The 25430-nt window shown below is 33.4% G+C and overlaps 1 protein-coding gene across 2 annotated transcripts; it reads left to right on the plus strand.

Annotated features, from left to right (window-relative positions):
* Positions 1 to 515: 515 nt before the first annotated feature.
* On the plus strand, positions 516 to 25320 carry Gad1 (glutamate decarboxylase). Of its 2 annotated transcripts, XM_083043443.1 has the most exons (11): positions 516 to 732; positions 2887 to 2975; positions 4015 to 4105; positions 6721 to 6957; positions 13519 to 13835; positions 14153 to 14404; positions 15048 to 15115; positions 18822 to 18900; positions 20085 to 20234; positions 20404 to 20598; positions 20718 to 25320. In XM_083043443.1, the coding sequence occupies exons 2-11, from the start codon at positions 2919 to 2921 to the stop codon at positions 20889 to 20891; spliced, it is 1620 nt and encodes a 539-aa protein (XP_082899569.1). In that variant the 5' UTR covers positions 516 to 732; positions 2887 to 2918; the 3' UTR covers positions 20892 to 25320. The 2 variants fall into 2 exon arrangements, with proteins under 2 accessions (XP_082899569.1, XP_082899570.1); XM_083043444.1 differs by lacking the exon at positions 2887 to 2975.
* Positions 25321 to 25430: the final 110 nt, after the last annotated feature.

A 25430-nucleotide genomic window follows, 5' to 3' on the forward strand; every position in this document is an offset into this window, starting at 1 on the left:
TCTTCATACGCATCAAAGACGCCAAGATTTTCGTTTCCCGATGGCCAAGATTCTTGAGAGTAATCTTCCTATCTCAGGAATTTTCTGAGATAGCGAATTGAATATAAACATATAAAAGTGTCGGTATATGTTCCGCCAAGAAAATCGCACGCGACTAGGATAAACAAAAAGAAATCTGAAACCCCCCAAAAAACAAACAAGAAAAGAAATTGACATACTACTGTTCTCCTTCTCTCTCTTTCTCTCCTCTCTCTCTCTCTCTCTCTCTCTCTCTCTTTCTCCATCTGTTTCTTTCACCCTCTTTTTCTCTCTGACGTCAAAAATGACGTTCGTTCCGGGATTGGTGGTATGGCGACACGCCCTGCTATCCACCACTGCATTTCCACCCTTCCATTTCATCCCCTTATATTACTCCCACCAGTTGCGACCGGACACGACCACGCCTACGCAAAAGCACCCCCATTGGAGAGGGTGACTGCGTAGGTTGTGCTGAAATGAAACTGGGTCAGGCAGACTCGAGGCAGGCCGAGTCAGGCCGAAGCTCGAGAATCGTCCAGGCGTTTTCGGCACGAAGCAGTCCCTTGGAAACCACCCCGAAGCCCGTCGTTGCTGCGCCACTTCGTCGGCATTCCACCCTTAAAGCCTACGCTCGCTGCGAAGCAAAACTTAGCCCTCGTTGAGACCGCAAATCAAGCCACGAAGAAAACTCGGCGAAGAACCAAACGGGATTAGGTGAGTACCGGATGAAAGTTGCATTCGTAAGTAGATTATTTTTCTTTTATTTTAAATTAACTTTCGATGTAATATGTGTTTTAGAATTATCGAGGAATGCTTCAAAATTTGATAATTTGTATTTTATATTTTTCAAAAAAAAAAGATACAGTAAACCGGAATTAAAATGTAATTTTTTTGAAAGAATTTGGAGAGTAAATAATTTTAAATGGATTGTTGAAAAATACAATAGATTGGCTAGTTGATAATAAAATTTTAATACGTCTATAACAATGTTTTGCTACCGATAAAATATTATCCTATATAATGTGTGTGATTCTTATAGAAACAAAATAATCATAGTTGAAATTCTTAGTGTTTAATATCGACTTTATAATTTTTATCTTTCTTCTGACATGTGATAATCAATGTATTCATTTTTACTAAATAATTCATAGCTTTAGCTAATATAGTGCAATTTAATGTTTTTATTATTATATGTATCTTATAATAGATCTATAATCCATTCGATTATATGTATATCTATTATTCGGCGTGATGAAAATCTTTTTTTAATATAAAAATATATTATTTATTCAAATATTAACAAAATCTGAACAAAATCGTTTATTTAGAGATATATAAGAGTTCCTTCGAATCGACTGTCAAAATGATCAAAGAGCATAAACTTTTGCTGAATATAATTTAAGTTAAAAACTATTTAATTTGTAAATATATAAGAAAAATTTTAAGTGCAAAATGAAAAGCTATTACTAACAATATCTTGAACTAATCTTTCAAAAATTGTTGAATTAACATTTTTTTATGGGAACTGCCCTATCTCTGTTTCGATATTTTACTTTAATAGATTATTTCCCTTAAAATAGATTATATATACGTGAGTTTCTCTACTTCAAAATAAAAAAAAGCTATTGATTTGATAACAGCATTCAACACTTTAATGCAACATTAAATTATATTTTCTTCGAATACATTTATTAATTGCGTACCAAGTTTTTCATAATCACTCACTCTCTCTTCTGTATTTTCTTCTGCATGTTTTATTATTGTATAATTGGTGGATGTCTTTTAAATTTTCTCCAGCTTCTCAATATCCCAGGACCGCTCTATTGATTCAGAGAGCAAAAAACGTTGCTCAAGAAAATCATGAAGACTATTGTCCAATTACTCAGAACACAAAGTGCAATCGATAGTTCGATAATCTGTAAAAATTTGCTTATCGTACGGTCATATGTTCTTATGATTGAGATAATAACAACTTTAAAACTAATTAACTTTCACGAGCTGTATGTATGTGTGTGTACGTTTACGTGTACGTGTGTGTGTTTCTTATCTTCAATCTTAGTGTTCATTATACTTGCGAGTTCATCAATTTTTAGTGTTCACGATAATTGTCAAATAACTAAACCTTATCTATTTCTCCGGCGTCTCTATTTATCAGAATTTCTTTATACAATTGTTTTTCTTTAAAACTTAAACTGACTTTTAGCGCATTCAAGGGCCTTTCAGTCGTACATCTACATATATTTTAATAGAATTGTGTATTTGACATTACATTGCGAGTAACTTCTACTAATATTATTTTATTTTATCATTTTTTAATTTCTTTTTCTACATTCTCTATTATTTTTATACCTTTAGCGTTAAATTCAGATTGTTCTTTTTTTCTAATTTTTCTTTATGTAAATATTTTTTTTTTCCTGTAATCTCTTTTTTTTCTTGTTATCTTCTATTAATTGCTATTTAAATCTTGTAACGTTTTATTTTTTTATATATACTTTCTATATATGACATTAGTAGCCTATTTTTTTGTATGTGTCTAGGCTGCTAATAAATATTACTACTATTATTGCTTTATCGTGATTGAAACTTACTTACTTATATTTGATTGAGAAAGAAATTTAGTTTTGCATTAATTAGAAACTTGCAATTTTTCAATGTAGTCATGAGAATGTTCTGTGTTTTAGAAGTTAATTTAAGAAAGACGACAAAAAAATCTGCTCTCTGTCCATGTTTCTTCGGTCGCTCAGCCTATCGCGCTGCCAAGGCGATGGCAATTTCGCTTAACAATTTCGCAATCTCGCTAAAACTCGCCCAAGACTCGACGCCGCAGTACGTCGTGACTGAAGCGGAACCTGTTGTTGATTGTTGTAGGGACTGTTGAGGCGAGGGACACAAGCAGAGACATGGACAATGTGCAAATGATCGGCACTAAAATCACAGCAATCAAGGAATACTTATATGTAAGGCATCCACATCGTTCATCACGTCTGTTCGTTTAGTGAGCTCGACAATGTCTTCATTAAATACTTTCATTTCATCAAATATTACACACTGGTAACATGTTAATTATGTTCTTTTATTTGATCAAGAATTTATCGTCGTTCGTAAGGGAATAGTTCAACCTGTTTTGTGCGGATATTTTATTTTCAAACTTAAATTTTTAATAGGATGAGACACAGAAGTGAATGTGGTGAATGATTACATCGATTAATACATGTTGACCAAATTGGGTATCTACGAAGATAGTGTTGGTGAAAACATTGTCGACGAAATCTACATCAGTGATTTTCATGTAATCCCATCAGGGATCCGGACCGAAACAAATTAGGGTTTCGGTTACGGTTTAATAAAATATAATAATAACTGTTCCGGTTCTAGTTTCGGTTTTTTGATAAATCAAGGAAACCGAAACTGTTTAAATTACGATTTTTTTATGGTTACGGTTCCGGTTTTTAAAATTTTTACTTTTCGTTTTTCTAATTAAATTAATTTCTAAATTATATTACTTTAAAAAATTATTATTAATTTTTATGACATATAAATAAACAACACTTATTCATATTATACATGAAAATATATATATATATATATATATATATATATATAGGATGTATCAGAACGACCGTATCAGCAGTTTTTTGAGGAAACTAGGAATTTCAATACGGTTTACGGTTTCGGTTCTATTAAAAAAACGATTATGGAAAAACAGTTATCGGTTTTGGTTTCCGGTTCGGTCCGGGTCCCTGAATTCTATTTAGTGATTCTTAGGCTAATTGTGTTAATTTCTTGATTTCTAGCAAGCGACAATACTTATAATGCTGTTTGATATGATTATATATATTTTTATGTGAGCAAATTAAATTTCTGTTGATTGAAAAAAAGCTTTTCGATAAAACATTCGACTTTAATATTTGCCAGGACAGTCAACCTAATGCAAATATTATATAAATGCAGAGTACAGCGTAGAAGAAGAAAAATTCTCGTTATTTTGGATTTCAGAATTTCGCACGAACGCATTCACCTACCAGACTAATGAGTTCCGAAAACACCTATTCGCTCTCCAAGGAGCATTGCAACTTGAAGTACTCGGGTAAGTGATGAGAGTTTATAGTTAACCAATTTTTATTTCAATATTATTGCACGAGAGAGTTTTATTTTCTAACATAATTAATAATTGTGTGCTGCATGAAAACTTCTTCGATTATTTATAATTTCTATTCCGTGTGATCTATATATAAAGATGTGATCTATATATAGTGATATGTCGACATCATCCGGCTGTGATGTATAAAATTTAAGAAGGACAAATTATATCGTGGGTACATTTTACATTACGCGAATCTCGACTTGGCTTTTCGAGGGCAAAATCCGAGCGTCACAATATTGTCCTGATTTCGCGAGGCCTGTGCGTCGGAAGGGTGCATAATAATAGAGGATTTAGAATTATTCCAAAGAGGTTGGTAGACGTCGAGTGGCTGAGGACAGATTACACGCCGCAGGGATGCGAAAGGGGTTTGTCATCTTCGCCGTTTGGGAAGTGTTAGCGGGCGATAACGACATGCGCGTGCCGCTCGTAGAATTTCAGATTATTTTTTAATGGATTCTCACCTCGAGTGATAATTCTTTCCATGATATTCTTTCCAAATAATATATACGTGGATTTACGAAAATTTCGTCGTAACGCGAAATCTGCAGCAGTATTACTATAAATTAAGGTCGTAATCCGGCTTATAAATCGGCGTGACTAATTGCCGCGTGTAACAATCCCCAGAAGACGCGTTGATTAAAGTCGAAATGCGAGGGTCTAGACACATCTGGTGCCGAATGACTATACGCGAAGATAGATATATTGAGTCCGAACTGAGCGATACACTCGACAACACTCGATACACTCTGCGAGATAACTGACTTTCGCATAAAGATTAGACTTATAGTACACATATAAACTAATATCGCATTTTATGCACTTATCTAGATAAAAATATTGTTATACGCAAATATTTTACAGTAGATAGTCTGTTGTGTTTTTGACTGAAATAATTTATGGATGAAGAAAATACGAATTAAACAATATTTATTTTAACGTTTAATTAAATTTTGCGATAACTGCGAACTTGTTTGTGTCTCGAAGAGTGTTATAAACCTCGAGAAAAAAAGCGGAGGTCTTTGGACATTAGATTGATGGAGCTGGATTAGCTGGATCTGACTGTTGGAAGCCGGGGATTTCCCTTGTCTAACCATAGGCTCAAGGCGATTTACTATAAGTTTTCGTACGCCCTCCTTTTTTCATTCAACTTTTATTTAGCACAATCTCTTTTTACAATCATTAAAAAGGAATCTTTTTGTTGGTTGATGAGAAGCGTTTTTTACGAAAGAAATATATTGACGAACAAACTTATTTAAAAAAATTTTTTTTAATTGTCAGCTTTTGTTCAAATATTCTTATTGTTCTATCAAAGATTTACAAATTATATTATTTGATAGAAAAAATTAGATTCATTAAACTAAGAAATATCAGTAGCGTGTTTGTAAAAATTGTAAATTTTTAATAAAAACTCTCTCATTATGGGAATTAATTGTAATTTAAAATAATAGTATTTAATGTCTCTGAATTGTATATCGAATAAAAACAAAGAGAAAATAAGGATACAATTTCATATCTTTTTAAAAAGTCTCGTTTGCGCTTCCCCGTCTTAAAAATGCTAAATAATAATTTGAAAGCCAAGTCTTATAGTAGCTTGGCTGTTTATCCATGGGATCACCTTAATGCAATGAGAGAGACGAGGGGTGGTTTACTCCATGGGATATTTTATGGTCGCTCCGCGATAGAAGGACAGTTCAATTTGCCGAGGATTTATCACGAGTACATTGAAATGTTCCACTGCAAGGACTTTGTCCTGTCTTCATTGTCTCGCATCTATAAGAGAGATTTGACATAATATTATATATACATATATACATATATATGTATATGTGGGTGTGTTTTTGTGTGTAAAGTTATCTTCTAGATTTTTGTCTGCTGTTCTTCTTTTGAATTTATATTTGTTACGTTTGCAAAAGCATGTAACCGTATGGCATGATTTTCGTAATAGTATATTGCATGCTATAACATTAAAGATGGCGTCATGATATCACGAAGAATTTACTGTGAGCAGAAAAAAGAAGAACAACATGAATAAGATGGTGTCATCCCACCAAACAAGTGAGAGTGTGTCAATATAGGTCTATACTTTCAATTGTTTGATGAGGTGAAATCATTCTAATCGCGCATTATCTTCGAGGATGACGTCTAAGTCATGATGGTAGGTCGATCAACGAAATGAACAGCCGAAAGGAATCTTGTCAAGAAATGTTTTAATCGATATCGCTGTAGAAGAGATTTCACTTGATCCCAACAATTAGAGAGTTATCGTAGCTGTTGCATCGTATTGTGCATGAATTATCATTATTCGTTTTTTAAAGAAAAAGAAAAAAATCTACAAAATATATATATATGAAAATATTGTAAAGACAATATTCTTACACAATATCCTTATTTGTTTGGAAAAACTTACTAACAATATTACTATTCTAATCAAAATTTATGCATAAATGTATAAATGTTTATTAAATTTTTACATTGATAAATAATTATCGCATATCGCAACATCATCTATTAGAATATGTATGAGAGATTCGTGCTCTATATTCTTATTTTGTTCGCAGACATTCTGCCACAAAATGCAGAAGGCTATCCGGCGACTAAAGAGTTCTTGATAAAGGTAGTGGATATCTTGCTAGACTTCATCAAATCAACGAATGATAGAAATGCGAAGGTCCTCGATTTTCATCATCCCGACGACATGATGCGTCTGCTCGATCTGGAAATACCTGATACCGGATTGACTCTTCAACAACTCCTACTGGATTGTTCCATGACCTTAAAGTATCAAGTGAAAACAGGTAAGTACGTATACAAAGCTTAAATTCTTTTCTATATATACCAGAATGAATAACGCGCAATCTTAATCTAACATTTTTTGATTAATCAATTATTTCTGCAATTGAATCACAACTGTTAACAAATTTTATAAATATTAATAAATATAAAAATGTATTAAAACGTAAAATAATGTTATAAAATATAATAAGATACTTGTTAAAATTAATCGAAAATTTAATTATCATTCGAAAAATAACAAATTCTAAAAACGACAAAATTAAAAGCTTCTATTTCTTCTATTCTTTTCTCTTTCATAACATATTTTAAGAATTTCTTTACAATATGAAAATATCTAATAAAAATATTGTGAAGCAATTTTGTATTACTTTGCAAGTTTAAATCATGAATTTGTCTTTTGATAGAGAGTATTTTGGAGAGAGAGAGATATTAAAAACACATATGTGACAGGAAAACTTTTCATTCGATCGAAATAACTCGAAATGTTTTGGGATTTAAACGTGTAACAGTCGAGACACAGAAGCAAACATATATTCTGACATAAATATTTACATTTTCTTTCGTCGATCTGGTTCTTACGGCCTTTATATCGAAATCTTAATCATAAAATAATTTTTCAAACAATTTTAAATTTATATTTCATGCAAAAAGAGATGTTACTTATTCTATTTAGTTATAAATAATTTTAAATGTTTATAAAGTAACAAAATTTTAAATATTTTCAAGTAATTTTCACATAGATTTATTTTTCAAAACACTTTCTAATGTAAAAATTTATAAATCAAAATTATTTTAAAACTCGCGTCAATGTGAAACGTGAGATGCAGAACGCTCTTGAGATAATGGGGCAAAAATACAGATACCCCTACGTCAGGAGGAGCATTTTAACACTGCGCTATCGCACGTCCCTATTCCCGAGGGCGATAAGCCACATAATTTCATATTCAATTTAACATACACTCTCGCAGAGGAGCAAAGATAAGGTGGCGACAGACATCGGCAATGAAGCCCGACGGCCATCGACCGACCCTCGAAATAAACACACTGACACAGTGTTTGTAATAAATCGGCAGGGGTATACGTAGTAACTTTCAAAACTGAGAGATATCTCCGCGTCACGTTTTCGTGCCACGTGCTATGTCACGTTTCGTGCGACCAAAAGAGATTCCATAAGACATTTTTTTTTAGATAAAGCTACGTTCGTTATTTTTATCACGCAGTTTTTTAAAGGGTGATTGAATACGTGAAATAAGATTTTGTATTTAATTGTCAAGTATTAACGAGATGTACGTCACATTTAATGAAATTTTAATTAATTGATAGAAAGTATAAATAATAATAAATCATTCTTTTTAACATAAAATATAATTAAATATGTATCATATATTTAAATATTTTTTTCTAACCGAATTCTCTTTAATTATTTTCCATATAAATTTTTAATTAGTTTCGCAAATCTTTTCTCATAAATTTTATAAGTCATGCAGAATTTAATAAATCCTTCGGATTATTTAGCTCGTGCATAGTTTAATTTTCAATAAAATGTGAGAAGCAAAATAAACGTGTTCGTAGAATCGAGGCGAGTTTCAGTTCGCGGAAATATCGCGGCAATAGCGTCAAATCTGTCCGAACGCCTAGATTGTGATACAGCGGCTTGGCAAAATACCAAAAGTCAACCGCAAATCTCCCTTTCGACGTGCGAAAGTTCGCTATCTCAGTAGGATTCGATTACCAGCTTGAATGGATGGTAATGCACAATGGAGCAGACCTAACTAAACTTAGGCCAGGAGGAATCCGGTCTGTCTGCAGTGTAAAAGGAAGCGAGGGCCTGCACGTGATCATCCCCCTCGTCACCAAAGGGCGCGTACACGATACGTGCCGACAAAAACTCGTTATTAGATTATATGCCACAAAATTCGAGAGCCCTTCGCATATCGGGTTTGAGAGGATGGTTTACCCTCGACCGCCAGGAAAACGTCCTTTCTCTAAGAATATCAATCGATGTGTGTGTGTCGATATAAAATCGCTTTTGAAAGAATGGACACATGAAAAGTATGTTGAAGGATATACAATAATAGAAGTGAAAACGATCGCGAAGAAAAATCTGTTAGTAGATATATATATATCGACAGAAATCGCGATATAATATTATAATATTAGTTCTGATAACACATATCAGTAATAAAAATATTTTTGATGATGCAACAATAATGAAAAACATATGATAGGTGGAAATCTAAAATATAAATGACTTTTGCAATTACTTTTGTATTGTTAAACGATCACAAGTTTATTATATAAGAGCGACATTCATAGAATCATATACTAAAGTAGGTACTCATGCAATAGACATAATTTTTTTATAATTATTTTATACGAAATTATTAGAATCCATAATTGTTCAAGTTTAAATTATCTAGGGGAAAGTATGCTAAATCATACCGTTCGCGTTCGTTAAGTTGTATCTCTACTGTATTTCTTAAACAGAATTAAAATACCTCACTCAAATGCCGCAATGTTTGTTTCCTTCGCAAGCGATCCGTTGATGAGTAACGTTCATAAATTTATTTTGTGTGATTTTCATGTAATATTCGGCAGCCCGTGCCTAGTTATCACATTGAGGAAGATAAGCAATTAAACTTATTATTAAAGCATTTTTTCATCTTATTTATTCCTGTATACGGAAGCGTTGAAAATCGGCAAAATGTTTAAAAATTATTTTTTTATTCACAAATTTGACAAAGTAATGGAAGTTTGATAAAACGTATCACTAACTTTTTTCTATATCGTACTGGTACGATTTACTAAATTAATTTTTTTATTTAAGCATTAATTTTTTTTCTTTATATGTATTTAAATGAACAACTGAAGAAAATATTAAATTATTAAATTTTATAATTATATTAAGATTATATTTATTAATATTTTTATGTGATAGAAAAAATATTTTTGTTAAATTTTTGAAGAGAATTTATTATTATAAATATGACACTCTTATAGATATATTTTGTTGCAGACTGAGAACTTTTGTCGAAAATGAAACTTTATTTTTGTTACAATTTTTTAATTTTATTGTTAGAGATACGATTTAAAACTCATGGGTACAATTTAGCAAATCGGTATTGTAAATCGTACCTAATATTACTTTTTAAAAATTTTTCTTTTAATTTACGATATGAAATGATGATAAATTTATGTTAATATTTAGCATATATTATTGACAAAGAATTATAATTTCAAATGAATACAAAAATTTTATCATTTCTTTGATAGTTTTATTGCAATTTTAATATTTACCTTAGGGAGTACGATTTAGCATACTTTCCCCTAATTATAAAAAGGCACTATTATTGCTATTATATTTAAGTATATGTACGTGGCTGCATGGAGTAGCGAATTCAATAGGATTGGTGTAATTAAGAGCCATTTCTACACGATTTTTCTCAGTAGGGTCGAGGGGAAACAGTAAATAGGGAGCGAAACCCGGTTACAGAGGGTGGTGCACTACGCTACGATACAGGGGTATTTCGCGAAGCTTTAGCGCATCGGGGAAAGCATCGGGGTGCAGCGTTGGAGGAATTTAAATTGATATCGATAGTTGGCGGAATGCGCAAATCGGTTCGTCATGGAATGCGAAAAACGCCGTATCACACGGGATGATGAGTTCCCGTTGAAAAAAATCGAGCATACCGGTCGTGTAAAACATTCAGCGTATTTGTTTGCTCGTAGGCATAAAAAGTGCATTGCATTCGCTGCAGGTGCATCCGATCGGAAAGAGATAATTCTAAAAGATTTATTAAAACAATAATGTTTTCTCAAATAAGATATATTTTAAATAAAATTCTTGATATAACTATAGCGTATTTAATTTTTCAGAGATAAAATATTTTTATGTTCCGGATAATAAAATATGTAGAAAGTTACTATATATCTTAAACAAAATGATGCATAAAAGTAGCATATTATGACAACAATTTTGCAAAATTCTCTATAGAAGTAATATAACAGCAATGCCAGGCACAATGTTTCCTTCCTTATGAGCGATATGATTGATCGCGCGGCATTAATGTTAAACCCGAGTTACACACTTCGCTCCATACAAATCCCGAGCCCTATAATATATCACCGCAGCCTGCTCGGAGCAGGTTCTCCTTGCGTTCTCTCTTTCTCCTGACTACGCGAGGGCAGGAGCAAATTAGTCGGAAAATGATTCTCTGGATAGCTAGACGAAGAACGTTTGCCGGCTGAGACAAATCGTTTATTGTAGCAGCTGAAAATCGAGATCTCTATATAAGTACGATTATAGAAATAAGAAACCAAACGTGAGACTATATGCAAAAATTATGTAATCTGGAAAATGTAATTTATACAGCACAATATCAAAATATTTTAAGCTAATCTTTGATGATTTCTAAGAATGAATGGTTAGATCATCCGCTGATGAGAATAACTACATAATGCAGCTTTCGCAAGAGAATGTCAAGCATGTCCGCGCAAAATTCCGAAACCGCGACACAGATCTACATCTACATAATGAAAAGCGGCTTATTTTGCATCAGTTGGCCGCACCTTGTTTGTTTTTCCTGGACGGATGGTAGCTACTCGTTTGAGAGCCTCTGCAAACAATCTAGTCGAGCAGCGACGCGTGTGACGCGCAAAATGCGGGCGCTTCGGACCATCGAATCCTGCTCCACCCTTAGTCGCGATGCGATTCTGTCGCTCCTGCCAGACAGAAAAAGGGAGAGAGAGAGCAGATCGTCTTCTCGCACCGGACCCCTCGACCGGACGCGTGCCACGACCCACGGACCGAGATAATTGCGAATAACAGTACGGCAAACGGCTCAAATTTCACCGTCTGATATGGTGGTTTTCGCGTCGGACTCGTTGATACTTCTTACGTCGATCGATCATTCGATAATCATTTGGGAGAATTAGTTGAGACTTTGTTAGCATGTTGAATGAAGAACTAAATTTTTTGCAATATCTTTCTAGTCGATGCGAGTTTTCAGGACGGAAAATATATTTCTAATAAATTCTAGTGATGATAAAAATCCAGGACTTTCGCTGCTACTTACTTTGTTCTTCATTAATGGAATTCTTTTAATGGAAACACGTGATTTGTGTTTTTTTGGCAAGAATCGGAGATTATCCTTCTAGATCTGATCATTTAAGAGAATTAGTTGAGACTTTGTTAGCAAGTTGAATGAAGAACTAAACATATTTGCAATATCTTTCTAGTCGATGCAAGTTTTCAGAACGGAAAATATATTTCTAGTAAATTCTAGTGATGATAAAAATCCAGGACATTTGTTACTTATGCACTTTGTTCTCCATTAATGGAATTCTTTTAATGGAAACACATGATTCGTTCTTTGGCGAGAATCGGAGATTATCCTTCCAGGCCTTTAATGTCGATTCAATTTTGTTGGGCGGCAAATCTCAAGCTCGAAGTAGAAGAAAAACGTCTTTTATAGAGGATGCCATATATTAATTATTGGATAAAACAAAAAAATTATTTATCAGAAAATTAATGGATTTATAGGCAATAAATGGATAACAAAAATTTCTGCTCGTCTCATTTCAACATATATCATATATTTGAAATAATTTTGATTAGTTCTCATGATAAAAAATCTTTATAAATTTTTTTATATTTCTTATTTTTGTACAAAATGACGTTAGCGCATGTGTATTGTGCAAAAAGTATAAGAATATCGAACGCATAAGGGTCAAAGTCTTTTCGATACCGGATATTCAATGAAGTGAATCCATCATATTTCAAGGATCAAGGGATTTGCGTTATCCCAAAAGGTGTCGGTGCTCCTCGAAGGGTTCCTCTATACTCGGTCTGTTTCATTGATTATTTCCGGATGAAACATGGGAGGAAACATGGGAATAATATTCTTCTATAATTCTTCTTAAATTTCGATACTCACATATTCCTTTCTTCCTTTGTATTTTACAGATTCTTCGCATTTTTTAAATGGACGTACTTATTTTGATTTAAAGTAAATACGTTTAATGCGTAACGCAAATAACGGATTAGGAGAGGCTGACATAGCTACGCATTTATGTCTGAGAAAGAGATGGAGAATAAAATACTCCGCTCCCCTAGTTGCATCAGAAGGCTGGGATCCCATCGAACAGAAGCATTAGGCCTGATCCTCGCGCGATGTTCAGCCGAGCGGATGACAATGTACTCTGGAAGAGCTTAAAGCTCTCTCTCTCTCTCCAGCCGCCTTTTCTCCAACGTGCCTTTGGCTTACGCGTTATGGCGCGGTCGCGTGTAACATAATAATACTCGAACACGTGCCACGTCAGAGTTATTAATTACTTTGCTATTAAGAGCCACTTGTCAACAATCAGTGCAGCCGCGATCGAGGCGGAATGATTTATTAATTATTGTCAGCGACACGCCGGGTAATTAATTCTTCGTTGCATAATTTGCATAATTTTCGACAAGAATACGTACTTTGGGGAAATTCTCTACCAAGTCAGGAAAATTGTATAGAAATATGATAGTCTTTTTTTTTTAAAGAAATCCCTTTTTCCCTTGTTTTCAGGACATCCACATTTCTTCAATCAATTATCATGCGGCCTCGATTTAGTGTCCATGGCCGGCGAGTGGCTAACCGCGACAGCGAACACGAATATGTTTACCTACGAGATCGCTCCCGTTTTCATTCTAATGGAACATGTCGTCCTGGAAAAAATGCGCGAACTCATAGGCTGGAATTGCGGTGATTCTATTCTCGCTCCAGGAGGATCTATTAGCAATCTTTACGCCTTTCTTGCGGCCAGGCATAAAATGTTCCCGTACTATAAGGAAAAGGGGCTCTCTGCTATTGGAGGACAGCTGGTTATGTTTACGTCCGATCAGGTACACTTAAATTTGAATAATTGATAAAACTATCCGCAGTCTGCGTTATTTTCGAAAACTCTTTAACATTTAGTAAGTTTCAACTTTTATAAGTTTTAACTTTGTTGCCTAAAAATAAAAAGAAATTGCATAAGAAAGTACGAAATTTATAAATAAATTATATATATTATATCAAAATAAATAATAAATATATTATAATAAAATAAAATCGTTACCAATTTGTGTGAGTTTTTCAAAGTAAATTGAATGTAAGTCGTAGAGCAAGAAAATTGATTAAGCCGTTTATGATACGATGTGTGAATTATTAATGTCTGCAGTGCCATTATTCTGTGAAATCATGCGCTTCCGTCTGCGGCCTCGGAACGGATAACTGCGTAATGGTGCCTAGCGATGAACGCGGTCGCATTATTCCATCGAAGTTGGAGGAATCAATTCTGGAGCGTAAGGCCAAAGGTCACATACCGTTCTTCGTGAATGCCACTGCGGGCACAACGGTTATTGGCGCGTTCGATCCGATCCCGGAAATCGCTGATATCTGCCAAAAATACAAGCTCTGGCTGCATGTCGACGTAAGTATCGTTCTTTTCAAAAATAAATGACGAAAAATATCAAAGTACATATACATATGTGTGTATTTTCTATGCTGAATATTAAACTAAATTTATATAACATTAGCGCTATCTAGAGATAATAAATAATATTGACATCTTTAGGTAAAACAATATCTATTTTAAATCGCAAGCAATTTTTCCTATATATTATAATCACAAATACATGAAAAATATATAAATAAATACATAAAAATATATATCATTTTTAAATTTAATTAAAAACTGCATAAAAGAATAGATATAATAATTAATAAAAGAGAATATTAGTTTGAAGAGTTTTGAGGGATATTCTCACTTAGGCAGTAAGACTCCTTTCAAATCAGATGCGCTTATGCAATCAAGTCCATCCAAACACAGCTTAAGCTGTAAATGCCAAACGCGTAAGAGCCTTAACGTAAATAATAAATGCGGGAAGTGGCAGAAGTTCCGATACGACACTCACAGGCGAACTGCAGGGAAACTCTAAGTCAGAGATTACGAAACGCTTAACGCGGAATCCTGCATTTTGCTTATTTATTGTGTTGTCTTTCAAGTTAATTGCTCGCATTATCGAATATTGTATATTCAATTTTCTGTAATTTTCTTTAAACTTTTGTTCCAGGCGGCTTGGGGTGGTGGACTGCTTCTGTCGAGAAAGTATAGGCATCCGAGGTTGTCTGGCATCGAACGGTGAGTGCTAATATAAATATTGATATCTATTTTGATTTATTTTCTTTGCGTATCGAGCCAAGAAGTCAAGAGCTGAGTTATGATTTAAAAAATTATAAATCCTGTTAATAATTTTTTAATTAAAATACTCTATAATATCTTCCTTTACTGTTATAAATTAAATACTGTTGTTTTACATGCTTATTGTTTTTGCAATGTATACTTTGATATATTGTTGTGTTTTATGCAAATTTTATTTACTTCCGCGATTCAGTTTGAATATCGTAAATACACATATACCTACGTATGAGGAAGATTTAATTCGTATATGTATTTTATAGTTTATTGGAGCTTAGGTAGGCTTAGTTATGATAGACTCCTTTAAAAAACCCAATGTACCTCGTATATGTGGAATATAAAATCAATACGTCCCTTTCGAGGTAACTGCGATTCGAACGCCGGGCTGAAAATGATTTTACATGAGAATGGTCGAAGGCAGTCAGCCCATAATGTATTGCTCGCATAAACCGCGATTAGGATGCTACGAGGGGCCGGCATCAGATTGCCTCAGAATAATTTCTTCTTGCACACATTAGCAATATATGAGAAATTTGAACAATTAATTATTGAAAAGCGAGTATCGCGTATCTTTTATATATCACAAATATATAAAAATATTTTTAAGATGTAGTTTTTGAAATTTAAATGTAATGTTGAGACATTTTTAGGAAGATATTGCACTGACTATCTGAATAGGAAATGTTAATTTTAAGTTCTATTAAAAATCCGTATTCGCGCGAGAAAATCCACGACTTCTGATTCATCTGGTATATCTATACGAACGCAATGGAACCCTTCGAGCTGTGATAGGGGTCAGGGGTACGAGGCACGTATGGGGTTGGCGAGATTAATCCACGATTTGCATCCAGGCGCATCTGCTCCCTCGATTCGACAACACACAATCCCTGACCTGAAAATCGGTGCGAGAAGTCCCTCGGGAATGATTTATGTACAAAAAGAGATAGCAAGCCGTCAATCGTCACTATATTTCGAACTGTTGATAAGTAAAAAGAAATATACCTTATCTATTATTGTTAATAGACAATGATATGATACGACGACTATAATGTATTTAAATTATAACAATTTTATATCATTGAGACGTTTTTCAATTTCTATTTATGTCGCGAAATTTCTCCGATGTATATTTTACTAAAAATATTTAAAATTTACTTGGAGACTATCGTGCATTATTTTTCGATGACAGATATAGCGTGTATTCGCGATTTTTCTGCGCGGACTGTACCGCGACGGTTACTTCCTTCCTGGAAGTCTTGATTAAAATGGCAAACGAATGGCGCACCGAGAAAGATCCGACGCACGAGCAACAGCTGGATCAGTTCCCTGGAGCACATTTGTGGAACAGAACTCTCCTTTTACATGGACGCGACGCGACGCTGTGCCATGCCATGCCAGCATCGCGTCTTCCCTCCGCAAGAACTGAAATAAAAGCGGGTGCCTTGACAATGCTGGATTAAACTCGTACAAAGAGAACGGCCTTCCTCATCCTCTGGACGGTCCTCTTCACTCCCCGTCGCGTTCCCGCTCCAGATTGCGTAGAATCGAGAATGGATGCCGTGATTTTACATTCTCGGTTAAAGTCGCTCGAAAATATAAAGTACAAAGTAACAAAACCGTGTAGTTAAAAATATATATATAGGTTCCAACTCATTTAGAAAGAGACAGACCTGTTTAATCTTCTTCAAATCAAAGAAACTTCAAGTTCTTAATTACAAGTTTCTCAACTTTACCATTAATTTCTTGAAAAGAGCTTATTATTATTTAATTCTTATTATTACAAAAATAATTTTTAATCTTCTTCGATTTTTAAAGAAAATATTTGACTTGAATTTTTCATATAAAATCCATCTTTGTATTACGAGAACATATAATATATCTACATTCCGATAGGAATTAAATTTTGTCAACTTTGTCTTGATCATTACCGAGTCAGAAGCGTAAAGTTCGCGTTATAGAACTTTTGCACACAGTCTACGCGTATCACACGTTAAGGGTGCGGGTAATTAACATTCCCTGTAATATATATCGCGCGGCTTTTGGGGTTGGCACCTCAGATGAATTTAAAAGCGTATGGAAGGGTGCCATGCGCGCCAGTTCCAGCTGTGAATCTCATTAATCACTCGTACTTTATACACGCTTCTCAAGTAAAATCTATGTGGCGAAGAACATTTCCTGTGTCTGATTTTTTATCGAATTATTACTCATTATCATGGAAAGTTATGATAATTTTGGACACGTAAAAGATGCAGTATAAAATATTCTATCTATTTAATTTTTATTTATTATTAATATTAATTATAAATAATGATAAACTAGGAAATAATTTGAACAAATACAATGTATTGCAAATCTTTTTTATCTTCTTCGATTAGACAACTTTAAAATTCAATATATTAATGTTTGTTTAAATATAAAATAAAAAATATCTTATCTTATGTATATATATATATATATATATATATATATTTTATTTTACTTATATATATTTTTTACATGTTGAAAGAAGTATCGACAATCTTATAAATATGTTTTAAGTAATATTCTGTTTATTTTTTACGAAGAATAAAGATAATTCACTAAAAACGAAAATTAACATATAATTGTATGAAAGAAAGGGAAAGAAAACATTGCATGAGTTTTGGAATAAAATAAAAACGTGACAATCTGCAACATAGAAGAAGATGCACACGAGTGAATAATAGACGGCATCTGTTAACGACACGAATCGTGCTTCAAGGGTGCTTCAAGAATACCCTCGCATCATCTACAGAGCATTCAACCGACACGCTGGACCAGTGTCACGATAAACATGTCACTTGCCAAGTATCAAACATTTATCAGCGCGCGACGTGTATACTTGAAGCTGAAGTTTCATAATAAAAAAAAAAAATTTCAGTAAATTCTAATTTTACAAAATGCTAAGTGTTTCAACAAGTATTACTCTCACTTTTATTTTACTATTTATTGTTTGTTTCACCAAAAATTTAGTTTTTTTTATTTCCGCATGTTTTTTATATTACAACTCCTAAAAGTATCTAAAAATGCACCACAAATTTGTGTTGAGGAACGTAGAGATTCTCACATTTCATAATACTTTTTCAAGGATTAAGAAGGGTTAAAGGTTTTTACCGCTGGAGTGGGTCCCAGAGGACCAGGGAGCTAAATCCGGTCTCGTGGCTGTATTAATAGCTCTTCTCTCGAATTGATAGACCGCCTCTCATAGCACGGCAGAAAGATAACTCATATTTTATCCCCTATTGGTTCCCGTGGGAGTGGATAAGAGTTTGACGACCAGTTGAGGTCGGCTGGCTTTTTCAGTCAACTCGACGCGGCTCGCTTCGACAGGTTGCTGATAAGGCGAGAAAAAGAATAATTCTTCCATGCCGTTCATTAAATAGTCTCGATCCATACGATATGCTTTACTACCACGCGCAGATACGTTTTTAATCCATAAAAAATATATAGGATTTTTCTGTAATATTGAATAAAAGAGATTTCATAATACTTTTAAGAATGTTTAGGATAATAATTAAAATATTGTAACTTACTTTTTTTTATTAATTCTATTTTTGAAAAATTAAAAAATTATATTTTGCAATAAATAAAAATTTTTTATATAATTCTAACAATATATATAACTTTTCAGGGCTGACTCGGTGACATGGAACCCTCATAAACTCATGGGAGCCTTGTTTCAATGTTCCAGCATTCACTTTAAGGATGATGTAAGTTATGATTTACATTAAATATGTGATTAATAAGATATATCTTCACTGTAGTATTCTTTTTAAACACAAAGCGTTTTTATTTTTCAAGTTCCAACATTTTTCCATCGAATGATTTTATTCTGGCACGATCAAAAGCGCTGACAAATAAATCTCTCGAGTAAAGGGCATTCGCGAAATAAATAAATGTCGACGCTGCATCCGCGATATGTCCAAGACGTTGCACTTTCGGGAGTTTCCCCTGTCTCTTTCTGACTGAACGTATACCGAAATTCCCGCATCGTGCAAGGCCAACGACACAACTAGCCGCATTCCAAGGGGTAGATCTACGTGCCGGGGCGCGCGGCACTACAGGAATTTAATTAAACTAAGAGATAACATATGTTGCCGTTCCCCCGCTTACAGCGCGCCGGGGAGGGTTCATCCCCCCACGCGAGACTCAGTTATTGCTAGCTCCGTACTTCCCCTTCGGATATTAAAATTCCGTGCACCGGCTGCCGCGAGATATCCGGGGGGAGAGATGCGTCCTGCTTTTGTCGGTCCGTCGTGTTGCTGTTGACGTTGAAGCGCGGCGTCCACGTTTTCATCAACACTCTGACAATCCTATTGTATTTTCTCATACAGGATTTACAAAAGCGAGAACTGCAAAAATGTACTAATTTATTTCTAACTCGGTTATATATAATTTATCAAGCATTAATATTTAAATAGTAATAATGAGGAAAACTGTAATAAAAGAATCCTTCTTTCAGCTTGAAATTAATTAGAACATTTAATTAACGTCATCTAAACCAATCGTGAATCAATATTGTGTGTTAAGAGTTCTTTCTGTGTGACATAGAAATTTATAAACGTGTTAAAGTGTGTTTTGACTGGAAAGGATAATCTTATTTAAAACAATGGTCACCGATAATGGAGCGTAACATCAGTACGGCATATCCGCCATTTTGTAAATTCAATATCCTGAATTTTCTTCCTCGCGCGCATGTGTTGAAACGTCGTATCGACCCGGACAGAGTCTCCTCACCCTCTCTTCCTCCTCCTCAACGAAGGCCTGTCAATCGGAAACCACGAGACAATTCTGGAAGCGTTCCGTTATCGGAAAAATATTATATGCGACCGTCTCTCTCTCTCTCTCTCTCTCATGCGATATTTTGAAAGCGAGAACTGTTTCCACTTTGCAGGGGCTACTGATCAGCTGTAACCAAATGTCCGCGGAATATCTGTTCATGACGGACAAGCTATACGACGTGAGGTACGACACTGGCGATAAGGTCATTCAATGCGGACGTCACAACGACATTTTCAAGCTTTGGTTGCAATGGCGCGCCAAGGTACAAAATCCATTATATTGTTACGGAAAGCTGTCTTTTGTGCTTGTGTTTCTCGTTACTCGTCATCGAGCTTCTGCGTTCTCTCGAGTGACGTTATATACGCAGCCATTGTTCTACAGTGATTTATAATAAAATTGTTATTGAGACGAATTTATTATTTTTTTATCAGGGCACAGAAGGCTTCGAGAAACACATGGACCGATTGATGGAGCTGACAGAGTACATGGTTAGAAGAATCAAACAAATGCCCGACAAGTACTATCTGATTCTCGAGCCTGAATTGGTGAACGTCTGCTTCTGGTATCTGCCCACGCGCGTGCGAAATATGCCACATACCGCGGCGAGAATAAAAATTTTGGGCGAGGTGCGTTTGATGCCCAGATCTGAACAATCTAGCTCTAGATTGTCCGATAACTGGAGATAAAACAACTTTCGATCTGTTATTTGGAAAAGTTTCGGAACGAGAGAACCGTTTGCTTTCAGATTTGTCCCATCTTGAAGGGCCGCATGATGCAATCTGGTACGCTGATGGTCGGCTATCAGCCGGACGATCGACGACCCAACTTCTTCAGGAATATCATCTCCAGTGCTGCCGTGACGGAGGCCGACGTCGACTTCCTCTTGGCCGAGATGGACCGGTTGGGTCACGACTTGTAAGAAATCTGTCCACACATAGGCGTTAATCATACAATATGCAGTGATTTAGACGACTGACCGTTGGCAAAATCGTATTCGTCGCATGATTCATCTGAACGTATTCTTCGCAAAGCATTCAGGTAAGACGTGTGCGCGATAAATTTGAAGCTCAGATTAAAATTCATCAATAAAACACAAGGTGTGCGAAGGTATGTTTCATTTCAACGTTGCGACACATTCTCGATTTTGTTCTTGCAATTTTTTCAGAACTCATCAATATCGATTTTATGTGAATCATTTATTTCATTTGATTTATTTTTATCGATTAACACATTAATATTATTTTCTAAATATTAGCGGCATAATAATTTTAAATTATTTTCGCGTTTATAAATTTTGAATTGAAAGAAATTTGAATTGGAGAAAAAAGTAATCTTGTATAAATCTTTATACACATTCTTTCACGTTGATTAACAGGTGAATAATTTAATTTAATATAAATCTTATTGTTGGACGAAAAAGACGATGATAATGGTTTCAATGAAAGGTCAATGTGTAGTTAAATAATGCTTCTTTATCCTGCGGCCAGTTTGCAGCAGCAATCGAAAGATATTAGTAGTACATAAGTTTTCTAGATTTAAACGAAACACACAGCATATCTCCGAGAAACGAAAGGTGACAAGTTACAGAATTAAAGATGCTTCCGGCCGATAAATTATGCAGATTCGTTATTTTTCACTGCTCGATGCATGATATGATATCCATGCGTGTGATGAAACTACCTATCTCTCGTTAATCGAAGCAATAGATAAAATCTTGTATCTCGAAATGTGAATTGCGTAAAATATATGTATATAACATTGTTTAGAATTTATATTTAACAAATTACTTTTAATAGATATACTTGTTTAATAGATACACTTGTTTTAAATAATATCTTTATTAAGTTAATTTTGATAAATTTTTATGTGTAACTATTACAATTTATATGTATATTAAATAATTACATAATTAAATTTATAAATATATTAAATTAAATATATTAAATATATATTTAATTTGTTAGCAATTTTTGTATAGTTTATTCGTACGTTTTAAACTTTTATTAATCCTTTTTCTTGTCTATGAAACTTTGCAGTTTCAATTATTGAATTATAGTTACGTAATTAAAATTGTTTAAGGTCTTTTAAAATTGTGTAAAAATGAATTATATACATATATATACATGTTAAAGTAAATTAAATTTATATATATAAAATCAAGGTTCCACGCAAACTTTTGAATGAAAAAATTGATTGCGATTTGATCAGAATTAGTAGTTTGTTCACGACGCATTGGAATGAAAAAGTGACACTATTTTCGAGTGGTGTAAAAATATATTTAGAATGTAAATTGTGTGTAAGAAAGCAACTCTCTGAGCCTAAGCGTTGTTCTGTGCCCGGTGGTAGCACGATAAGTTGCAAACAATTATTGTCAGCGAATAGCTACGGGATGGAAACTTTCTATCGCCGTGCTATGGATAGATGACATATATATAAATTAACATTGCTCTCTTCATTATAGAAAATAGATTTAACGCTGCATTATTCTTTGTTGGGGTATATATTGATGGAGTTTATAATTTATCGATTGTTTGCAAAGATATAACGTTACACACGAGATGGACTGCATCTATTATATACACAAAAATATATGTATATTATAATTTATTGTTGAACAGTTTTAATCGAACGAAGAATACTATTTAATATATATATATATATATATATATATATAAATATATATATATATATGAAAAAAGTATAAATATATAAATATCAAAGCATATATTATATATATTTAGTGTTGAGATTTTAAGAATACAAAACACAAAAAAACCCATGAAAGTACGTACATGCTTTTTCAAATATTGGTGCGAACGGTTGTCACTTGATTCGTCGATGCTATTAACAAATTTATTTATTTTTTTATCGTCAACACAATGTAGCTAATGATTATATTAAATGAATGTCACAATGAATTGATGCAACAATTTTCAATATTAAAGGTCTCGTATTTTGTTAATCTAATTTTAATTATGTATTGATTATTGCACTTTCTTATACGTTTGTGTTCATCATTTTATTTCAATAATTCTATATAAATATATATGTTCGACGACACTTACAACCGAACGACTCTATAGATTTCAACTCACTCGCCAATATGGAGTAACAAAAAAAAAAGAGATACTCAAATAAAACGTAAAATATCTAGGTGTATATCACTATATTAAAGAAATATGAGTGTATTTATGTACATCTTTGACAAACACACTCACGGCGCGTTTCTTTTCCGTCGACGACTGTCGTGCCGTCGTATACAAATAGCTTAAGTCACACTTACAATTAGAGGAATACATTTAGAAGAAGGAGCCGCAATTAGTGCCAGGAAATTAATGAGGGATTAACCCAAGTAGAGAGTAATATATTCTGTAATTTAAAATGCCAAAGATGTTAATCGTACGTATTTAAATGACTGCGCTTGGCTGACGGATTTATAGCAGGCAATGTCAATTCTATGAAACGTATGTTAATGTATAAAACATATAGAGCGCGTTGTATGAGAGCTGAACTCTGCATCAATGAGGAAAATTAAAAACTAGAAATTAGAAAACATAATTTATTGAAGAGAAAGTAATATCTTAAAGTATTAAATATTCATACTCTTTTCAAAATCACATTCTTCTTAAAATATATTCATTTTTACATAAAAAAAAAAAACTATGATAACTTTTCTTTTTACTCGTTTGAAGAAATAAAGAGACATAAATATTTTAAAATCAAAATTTTGTTAAAATCGCGTGGAAAAAAATATCAAATATTTTGATATAGCAACTTTGAATAAACGATTCGCAGCTTGTATCGTAAGAGCGCCAATTCGAAATGCCATTTACAAGAATAAATAGTATTTTTATTGATCCAGAGTTCAAGAATAATTTATTTCTAATCATTATGTGCCATATAGGGGAGACAAAATGTATTTTTCGAAAGGAAAATGAATTAAACAATTCATCTGACCAGCAAACCGATACCTGCAAAGAGGCATTTTATCGAGAACTGTTGTTAATTATTATTCATAATTCTATCGGCGTTGCGAGTTATTTTAGTCGTAGTCGTTGGCACTGCCGACATATAGCGATCAATGCTACTCATATAAACGAATCTCTCTCGTAATTATTACATCTTACCAATTTCCCGTGTAAATGATCGTTTTTTAAGGAAAGAGTGATATATTTATATACGGAAAGTATACTCGTCCCTGTAGACTCCCGATTATTTAATTTGCGTATAATTAGTAGATATGTCGAGATGTTCGGTGCCGCATTTTTTCCTTCAGAATATATTATAAAACACCTTTACATATACATATATGCGGCCAATGTAACGAATATTAGCAATAGTATTAATATAACATTTTTTAATATTTTTAAAAATGTGTATCGACTTAGTAGAAATTATATAATATTTATATAATTACAATTTAGAATTGCTAATGTTATGCAAATTTTTTTGTAGGTAATTAGTGAATCGTATTATAAAGGTTTGTATATAAAGTATCTCTTCTGCGTATGAATACTTTACGTATTTATTGACAATGGAATTAAATATTTCTAATATATGTAAATTTTATATTTAATTCTGATTGAGTATTATGTATACATATCTAAATACCATGCACATTTCCAAAAATGCATTGCACAAATCACATTTTTGTATAATGCACTCTTATGTATTATGCACCATCTTTTATGCATTTTATCTGCTGCATTGCACTAAGTATATTAAATTTTAGACATCTTATTGCACCAAATACGCTTATCAATATTGCTTTCTTCGATAGTCTACATCGACGAGAAATACGTATGTATGTAACCGAATAAATCTTTTACTTCGATTATGTTAACGAGATAGGAAATTATATCTTCTCAAGCCACACTAAATAACTAAACAACTAAGTTCCTTTACTGACAACTTATAGTGTCAACCTTGAAAATTCTTGACCTCATTATTGTTAATTATTAGTCTAATTATTAGTCTAACAATAAGTTGATAACGAAGTAAGATAAGCAACAACAAAGTCCCATGTCTTCCAAACGACGAGATGAGTATCGATTAGTGTTTAGCGAAAAAAGAGCCTCGAAACATCTTCGAGGAGAAAGCTGTCCTTGAATACTGTACTGTAATGAGAGATACATTTATAAATACATAGAGAAAATATATATATATGTACATGCGTGCGAGTAAAACTTCGTTGATACGTGAATGAGAAGCGAAAGAAAGTATATGCGGCGATGAGATAAAGATGATTGTTTGCTGGCACGTAATGTTGTTCGAATACCGCCTACTCACCTAATTGCCCTTATTTATCCACTGTATATCAATGTCTAATAAACTGCTGTTATCCCAAATAGTCATAATGTATTAATAATTTGTACGAATTTTTTGTCATTAATGCTTTTTCTATTTAAAATTTATTGCTTAAAAAAATAAGATGAAACGATACTTGTGTAACAAAATT

The sequence above is a fragment of the Prenolepis imparis genome, unplaced genomic scaffold (assembly GCF_030444845.1).
Source record: "Prenolepis imparis isolate NDT839.2.m4 unplaced genomic scaffold, iyPreImpa1.0 SCAF_8, whole genome shotgun sequence".
NCBI classification, from domain to species: domain Eukaryota; kingdom Metazoa; phylum Arthropoda; class Insecta; order Hymenoptera; family Formicidae; genus Prenolepis; species Prenolepis imparis.